The sequence below is a fragment of the Myxine glutinosa genome, chromosome 4, assembly GCF_964187855.1.
Source record: "Myxine glutinosa chromosome 4, kmMyxGlut1.1, whole genome shotgun sequence".
NCBI classification, from domain to species: Eukaryota; Metazoa; Chordata; class Myxini; order Myxiniformes; family Myxinidae; genus Myxine; species Myxine glutinosa.
In genome coordinates this window covers 153,452,454-153,461,839 of record NC_136264.1, presented here as the reverse complement: position 1 = coordinate 153,461,839, position 9,386 = coordinate 153,452,454, and the positions used below count along the sequence as shown (strand labels likewise).

The 9,386-nt window shown below is 46.4% G+C and overlaps 1 protein-coding gene across 1 annotated transcript in view; it reads left to right on the top strand.

Moving 5' to 3' along the window:
- Window positions 1-1,843: 1,843 nt before the first annotated feature.
- The window catches only part of PPAT (phosphoribosyl pyrophosphate amidotransferase), a 98,392-nt gene continuing 90,849 nt past the window's right edge, over window positions 1,844-9,386 (top strand). The window contains exon 1 of the mRNA XM_068113870.2: window positions 1,844-2,435. Within this exon, the coding sequence (XP_067969971.1) occupies window positions 2,287-2,435 (149 nt within the window). The 5' untranslated portion in view covers window positions 1,844-2,286. The remainder of the gene's footprint in view (window positions 2,436-9,386) is intronic.

Here is a 9,386-nt window from a genome sequence, read left to right as displayed (position 1 = left end):
ATATCCGGGAACATGGCAGGCCACTCCATATGCTCTGCACCACGGTCAGCAAGAAAGTGTTGGACCATGCGAGCACGTTGAGGCATGCTGTTCACGAGATTTGCCAAGGTTTGGACAGGAATCGCTTGCCATGCATTTACAATAGCCTGCTCTAATTCACGCACAGAGGTAGGCTGCTGGTCCAAGTTGTCGATTTGACGCGTTAATTCTGCCCACAAGTTCTCTATCACATTCATATCCGGGGACATGGCAGGCCACTCCATATGCTCTACACCACGGTCAGCAAGAAAGTGTTGGATCATGCGAGCACGTTGAGGCATGCTGTTCACGAGATTTGCCAAGGTTTGGACAGGAATCGCTTGCCATGCATTTACAATAGCCTGCTCTAATTCACGCACAGAGGTAGGCTGCTGGTCCAAGTTGTCGATTTGACGCGTTAATTCTGCCCACAAGTTCTTTATCGGATTCATATCCGGGGACATGGCAGGCCACTCCATATGCTCTACACCACGGTCAGCAAGAAAGTGTTGGATCATGCGAGCACGATGAGGCCGTGCATTGTCATCTTGGAAGACAAAGTTTCCTCGAAAGGCTGCACGAGCAAATGGAAGCAATGTTTCTTCCAGAATGACCCTGTACTTGAACTGGTTCAGGTTTCCATTCAGAACAACCTGATCAGTTTTGCCCCCTGCATGAAAAGCAGCTCAAACGGTCACCCCACCACCTCCAGCTTGGACTCTTGGCACTATACAATCTTCGTTGTGGGCTTCATGCACTTGTCTGCGCACTCGGACGCGGCCATCTTGACGATAGACCAGAAATCTAGACTCGTCACTGAAGGGCACGTGATTCCAGTGTCCTGGCTGCCATTGACGGTGCTCTCTGGTCCACTGCAATCGGCGCTGGCTGTGTTGTCTGGTCAGGCGTGGCTTTCTCAGGGGACGCCTGGCACGATAGCCTGCTTGAACCAGTCGTTGGTTGACTAGCCTTCTGGATACAGGCACATTTGTCAGTTGCTGCCACAGCCACTCAGCCCTAAGCCGATTAGCTGACTTGGTACGGCCATTGCAGACTAACCGGTGCAGCTGGCGATCATCTCTCCTTGTGGTTCTGCGTGGACGTCCTGGCCTCGGCATTGGAGTAGGGACACCCCTCTGAGCATTTCGTTTCAGGATCTTTGACACCTGACCTTGAGTGATGCCATACTGCCGAGCAATAGTACGCTGTTTCATGCCAGAATTTCGTAAAGCCACCACTCCATGACAAACAGCATTGTAGAGTTGACGGACCATCTCCAGAGGAAGTGGCAATAACTTTTGTAGACGTGGAGCAGTTGTTTTCCACTAATACAGAACGCAACAACCCTTGTATACCCGATTGTGTGGCCAATGTTGACCTTTGGTCTATGTTGACCTTTTTGCCTACGCTGATCTCAAAAATAGTTGGTGGTTGAATTCAGTTTGCCGATATGTAAATCCGATTCAAATTTCAAGTCAATCGGATGAAAATTGAGGATTTTAGAAATTTGAAAGAAAGTGGTTGACCTTTGGCCTACGTTGACCTTTTGCACTCAAAAATATATAGGATTTTGTCGGACCACGAACTTTATCATTTGGTGATGTTTCGTGAAGATCGGTTTACAATTGTGAACTGTGCTGTAGGCAAGTATAAGTGAGCGGACACACAAACACACCGTAGTGATCAACATACTTGTTAAAAAAAAAAATTCCCAAGTAACAAACAGGAACCAACCAAGGTGTGTTCAGTTGCAAACCAGTGAACCAGCGCTTGCCAAGCCAGACGTTCCTTATCAAGGGTTTCTCACGGAGCGCTTAATCCGCTTGAGCGATGTGCGTGAAGCTTGGCGATTGGACACATGGGTTGTTGAAGTGGAAAGTTTGTTTTATTATTTACATTAGTGATCGACTATAAGTATAAGCGGGAAGGGAGTAAACTGTCGGGACCCGGTGCGCCCCTTGTGGTATTGGTGTGCGGGGTACACACAACGTGGGCTGTGCAAGCAGGACCTGCGGGCTGCGAGTGCTACACAACGTGGTTAAGGACAGTACGCGCGGGGTGGGTATCGGTTGTGCACTTGGAGTTGAAGGTTTCCAATTCGGAGCGGAATTCCAAGATTCTGCGCTCGTTGCGGCCGAGTCTGTGGGGGAGGCACGGGCGGGAGGGTAGCGGATTTGGGGACCGTGCACGGTCGGTATTCTGCGTCGCGGCCAAACGTGAACCACAGCGGTTAAATCGGGCCGAGACCGCGTGAGGAGAAAGGCAGCAATGATGGAATCCCTCGGTGCTCATTCGGAGTCTGGCGGCGCCATGAGGGAAGCGTGCGGCGTGTTCGGCTGCGTGTCCAGCGGACAGTGGCATGCGGAGCTGGATGTACCACATGTTATCACGCTGGGGCTCACGGCGTTACAGCATCGGTAAGTCTGCATATCGGTTGTGTTTTTGAGGTGATATTTAATAAATTCCTCTTTTCAAACGGTAATACCTCACCAGGTGCTCTTTGGTAGGTTTATATTTCCTTCACCTCCCCGACATCTTTGTTTTACGTCACGATTCGACCTTAAACTTAAAGGGAGTTCTCTTGTATCGAGTGGAGATAGGACGTGTTCGAATTGGGAGGTGTATAGGTAGGTAGTCGGTACATTAATGCTATTTTGCTGAGTGATTTAATTTGTGATTGCACGATGACGTCACGGTTCCAGGTGAACACCATGCAAACTTTACCAGTAGCCTACAGTATTACTATTACTAACTAGATGGCATTCATAGAATACTTACCCTGTGCAGTCAACTTATTCAGTATTGTGAGCCAACTCTTCTGTTTTGAACATTTTTTTTCTTCTTTGATCCAATATGGCTGCCAGACCACGTGAGCGATGACATCATAAATTTATGTTCTCTGATATGATTGTTGCATAGATCCACGCTCAATACATTTCAAACTGATCAGACTAAGCGTTGTCCCTGTCGAATTATGACGTCATAATTATGGCACCAATGACGTCATCGTTAACAACACCTATTCCCCATATGGAGTTCTTTACAATGAGCCATGTTTCAATTTTTTTCATACAACGGTTTTGAAGATGTAGAGTTGCAACATTTTTCGGTTTTTCGAAGATGGTGCCTGTACCACATGACCTATGACGTCATGATTATCATTAAAATATTCGAAAGGAGGAGGTGCTCCTGTGGTGACAATTTCGTGTCCATCAGACCGACAGTTGCTGAATTTTTTTTTTATAATGATCAGATAAGTGTTGTACTTGTCAAATGATGACGTCATAACGAAGGCACCGTTGACATCATTAACATATCTTATTCCCCATGGGGAGTACTTGACAATGAGCCAAGTCTCAATTTTTTTCCATGGAGTGGTTTCAGAGATAGAGGTGTGAAGTTTTTCCAAGATGGCGCCTGTACCACGTGACCTATGACGTCATAATAATCATTAAAATATTCTACAGGAGACATTAAAATATGTGCCATACGCTCCTATGGTGAAAATTTCATGTCAATCGGACCAACGGTTGCCGAGAAAATGAATTTTTAAAATGCAGACACGCACGGCACACGTACGTACGTAGCTGAATGCTTAACCCCGCTTTTTGCTTCGCGAGCGCAGGGTAATTAGCCTCAGATTGAAAAACCATTGGGTTATTAGAGGAGATCTCATGATGCATTAGACACTGACCTGCTTCATGTCAAAAATCTCCATTGTCGGAAGCACTTCAGCTCCGGTGGCATTCCAGCCAAACCATTAAATACAGCATTAGGTCTTCAAGGCCCCCCCCCTCCCACCCCTTCCCCTCTCTCCCCATCTTGGGGGTGTCCTTCCTTCCCCCTCTTGGGGTGTCCTTCCCCCTCTCGCCCCATCTTGTCTACTGCTCCCCTTATTTTTTGTGTTTTGTGTATCAGTTTGACTTTTTGTGTGATTAGTGTTCGCTCTTTCACGAGTTTCGTATACAAAAAAGAAAAGAAAAAAAAAAGACAGCTGTTCACCACCATCTCAGATCATCCCAAATCCAAAACTATGATCTTTCCCCCTCACCATTAGCTCGATCACCTCCTTACAAATTTCTAGTTTTTCCTTCCTGAATCCTGAGGGTTTGCTTTTGTATCCATCTTGTCCTCCCCTACCCTTAAAGCCCAACCAACTTGTCCACCTAGTTTAGTCATAACTCATCCACAATGTTTGGAGATATCGTGCTAAATACCGTTCCCCCCCCCCCCCCCCCCCCCCCAATGTCTCAATGGTGAAGAATAACTTGAAGATGAAAAAATCCTCGTGTCCGGATCTGGATTCTCACCGAAATTGAATCTATTCTTCCTTGTCACACACCCAGCTTGTCTACCAAGTTTGTCCAAATTGTCCATAACTTTTTGAGATATCGTACTATATATAGTTTTTGTCCTATCTCTCAATGGTGAAGAATCGCTTGAAAAATGATTGTATCCTGACGAACAATGTGCGTTGCTGTTTTTTTTCCCGGTCACCGACATACACAAAAAAAATTCAGAATGAGATTGCTTCTAAGCTGTGGATAAAAATAGTGACGGAGAACCAGACGCGACAGACCAACATACTTGGCAAACTTATTTTGCCAAGTAACAAACAGGGGTGAACACATAACTTCCGTCCACGTCCGGTGGTGGAGGTAATATCTACAATGAGTGAACAGTTACATATATACTCTGCATTGAATGCTTTGTGTGTAAATTTACATGATAAAGGACTGTCTCTGTCTGTCCATCTGTCAACAACTACTCCCTCAATTTTGGGGATAGCCTTACCAAACTTTTTGTGGAACCTTTTGCGGCCCCAGCGGGTGTCCTACGGTGGTTGGGAGGTTTCATACATTTCTCAATACAATTGTGATTTTGAGTTTGCTCTACTAGTTTTGAATGTCTGCTGTCTCTATGCATGTAAACTTGTTCACAGGTTCGGCATTAGCAGTTTCGCCATAAATCGCATGTGAAAACATTGGTTGGTTCAGTAATATCTCAATACAATTGTGATTTTGCATTACCATTTGTACAACAACAACAACATGCATTTTAAAGGCCATTTTCCCTGCTAGAGCGGGGGTTAGCCTTGCGGTCCCCATGACAATCTTCTCCATTTTGCCCTATTTTCTGCATCTCTCCTTGTTAACCCCCTTGCCCGCATTTCTTCTTCCACCATCTTTAGCCAAGTCTTTCTCGGTCTTCCCCGTCTTCTACTTCCTTCTACATTCATTTCCATCACTCTTCTCAACCAGTCACTTTCATCCTTCCTCAACACATGACCAAACCATCTCAACCTGTTCCTCTTCACAGCATCAATCACAGGCTCTATTCCCATCATCTTTCGCAATTCATCATTTGTCTTCCTCTCTCTCAACGATACTCCGCACATCCGTCGAACCATTCGCATTTCCACCCTTTCCAACCTTCGTTGCTGCTCTACGTTCATTACCCATGTCTCGCTCCCATAAATCATAACTCTTCTCACACATGCAGCATACACCTTTCCCTTCAGCTTCAACGACACTCCCCTCATCATCAGCACGCCACTCAATTCCCGAAACTTCTTCCATGCACATCTCACTCGAGCAAGCGTTGCCGAGTCTGATCCACCTTCTCCATTCAGCATGTCTCCGAGGTAGCAAAATGTTTTCACACCTTCCAGCTTCACGCCGTCTCCAAGATCCAACTCAACATTTCCTCCATCTGCAGCTCCCTCTGTGCACACCTTACATTTGAATGTAACTGCCACACTGGTTAATGACCCTCTTAGACCACTACATTTTTGATGAACCCACTCAGCGCACATTGTACACTGAATGGAGTTCACTCCGACACCCTTCCTACACACAGCACAGGGCCACTTCCCAGTTCTTTCCACCTCACCACATGCTTTACCACTTGCCATCGCCTTCGTCTTTCCGATATTCACCTTCAGACCTTTTGTCTCCATACATTCCTTCCACGTGTTCATCTTTTCCTTCAGTCCATCCATACTTTCCGCAATCAACACCAGATCATCTGCATACAACAACTCCCATGGTAAACCCTCCTTTACGTTCTGAGCCAGCAGCTCCATCACAGCTACAAATAGTAGTGGACTTAGTACCGACCCCTGATGCACTCCCACCTTCACCTCAAACTCACCACTGTTCCCGTCCTTTGTCTTTACAGCTGTGCGCGCTCTTTTGTACATTGCCATCACTACTCTGATCAACCATTCCTCCACTCCTAACTTCCTCAATGCCCATGTCAATACTTTGCGTGGAACCCGATCGAATGCTTTCTCCAGATCAATAAACCCAAGAAACAACTTCTTCCTCTTCTCCATGTACTTCTCCTGCAACTGCCTCACAATGAAAAGCGCGTCTGTCGTTCCTCTTCCTGGCATGAATCCAAACTGCATTTCGTCGATCTTCACTTTGTTCCTTATCCTCCTCTCCAACACCCTTTCCAATACCTTCATTCCATGCTCCAATAACTTTATCGCTCGGTACGAGCCACACTCCAGAGAGTCACCTTTCCCCTTGTATAGAGGGACGAGGGTACTCAGTTCCCAATCCACTGGAATGCGGCCTTCTTTCACCACCAGATTACAGATCTCTGTCATTCTCTTAACACCCCAACTTCCTGCTGCCTTCAACATATCTCCCACAATTCCCGTCGGCCCTCCCACTTTTCCACCCTTCATTGCTTTTATCGCTTCCTCAACTTCCTTCTCAGTTATCTTCTCTGTCGGTCCTAAAACTGGGTTACTCTCTATGTTGCCATCCCATTCATTCTCCGTATTCAACAGCATTTCCATATATCTTTTCCATCTTCCTTTAATTCGATCTGGGTCGACAACGATTTGTCCCACTTCATCCTTCAAGCAACTCACCCCCATCACATCACACCTCTCTTTTGCTTTCTGCTTTGCAATCCTGAATACTGCTTTCTGACCTTCTTCCGAATCCAAGCGTTCTCCGACCATTTTCCTACATGCCTCCTGCGCCTTTGCTGCCTCTTTCTTTGCAGCCTTCCTGGCTGCCTTATAACTTTCATGCTCTGCTGTTTCTGCTCCCGTACCCTTCGCCTTCTGCCACTCCTTGAACTTCTTCCTCTTCTCGTCAATCCTCCTTCCAACTTCATCATCCCACCACCATGTTTCCGAGTGCCTCGGTGGTCCCTTTGTCCATCCACATACCTCACCAACGGCTCCCAGCAGACTAGCTTTCATTGACATCCAACCACTTTCAAGCTCAACCACATCATCCTCGACCCTACTCAGCCTCTCTTTTAATGCCTCCCTTACTGTCACCTCTTTCAACCTCCACACCTTCATTCTCGGTTGGTACTTCACCCGCCGAGCTCTCCTCGCACCTTTCACCCTTACGTCGCAGACAACCAAGTGGTGCTGTGAAACAGCCTCCTCCCCCGGGATCACCTTTGTGTCCCGGAGGTGCCCCCTATCTCGCCTACGCACCATCAGGTAGTCAACGGTTGTCGTCGACCCACCTGACGTGTATGTAACAAGCTTATTATTCTCTTTCTGGAACTGAGTATTACAAATCAACAAATCAGCTCCATCAGCAAACTCCAAAATCCTTTCACCTTCTCCATTTCTCACACCATATCCGTAACCCCCATGAACTCCATCAAAACCATCCATACTCCTTCCCACATGTCCATTTAGGTCTCCTACCACAACAACTTCCTCATCTTTCACGTTTTCCATCAGCTTCTCTATCGCACACCAGAACTTGTCCTTCTCTTCATCGCTTCGACCAACCTGCGGAGTATATCCCGAGATGACGTTCACCAAGAGTTTTCCAATCATCATTTTCACCATCATCAACCTATCACTCACTCTAGTCACACTCGCCACACTGTCTACAAACTCCTCAGAAAACAGGACACCAACACCATTCACGCCCTCCGGGCACCCTTGCCACACAAACTTGTATTTCTGTCCCTGCCTACCCTTCACCATTCTCACACCACTTCCCTTCCATCTCGTCTCTTGCACACAACATATGTCCACTCTTCTTCTGACCAATACTTCCACCACTTCTCCTGATCTCCCTGTCATTGTCCCTACATTCCATGTCCCAAACCTCAGGAACCGATCTCCACTTCGGGCTGTACCCTGCCCACATGTTGTTGTAATTGTCATAGTTCTCTTTTTGAGGCAATGTTTTTATGGCCGGATGCCCTTCCTGACACCAACCCTCTTAGTCGCCTCTTACGACACGCAGGGATACGGCGTACCTATTCTTATCCAGGGTACACACTGGGAAACGTTTAAAACATGGAAATTCTGGGGGGTGGGGGGACGGCGTCAGCATCACGGCTGCGGTTTAAACATATTTAAATAAATATTTAAACAAAACCATGAAAAACAATCTGGGAAAAGATTCTAAGTGAGAACGTGGATTTGAGAAAGCAGGAGCAGAGGTAAAAGAACAAACGAGAAATAGGGGGCGGGACGAGGAGGCAAGTCGAGACGAGGAGGCCGCACGAGACACCAGGCCGCACGAGGCGCGAACAAAGAAACGACTAATTACACACAAATTTACAACAACTACAAAACCAAAACCAAATAGAAACACACAATAACACATACACAACAAAATACGCAGCGGAAATTTGACAAAGAAACGAACGGGAAAACACTCAAACTTTGATGCCGTGGAGAGATCGAAGCAAGCCCCGTCGCTCGGGGGACCGGAAGCAGAAAGTTTGAATCCTGAAATTCCATTACCATTTGTACGACGCCGATATTTCTCCATGTGTAAACAACACATTGGTATCTTCGGCAATTTCTCAATTCAATTGAGATTATCGGTTTCCACCCATGAGATGCCGTAATTATTTTTCGCTCGCATTCGCGGATTCGGCATTTGCAGTTTTGCCATTAACTACATACATTATAGAAACATTAGCCCCCTTCTGATGGGGTCAACTGCAGTAAGTTTATTGCCCAAGTCCTTCATGAACCGGCTGTTCATGCCTGACATTTGACTGAAGGTGGCATAGGAATGTGGAATCGCGTACATTTGTAATGAACTATGAAAGGTTTTGTTTACTGACCTGAATTGGTCCATTTTAAGTTAAAAAAAATATATATATATTTTCTCGGGAGCTATTAACCTTCCAAATTTCAGTTCAGTCCCTTTTTTTATCCAGAATTCACTCTGGTTGGCAAAGATGCACAGATCGAGTGGGTCTCCTGCTCTACTCACTGCAAAGTACAGCTGTCCATGTATAAAAACACTGGTGGGAAGCAGGACACCACACCGCCACAGGCTCTGACCCTGGCTTTTGTTGACGGTCATCGCAAAGGCCAACCTGTCCGGAAACTGTCGTCGGCGGATTTGGAA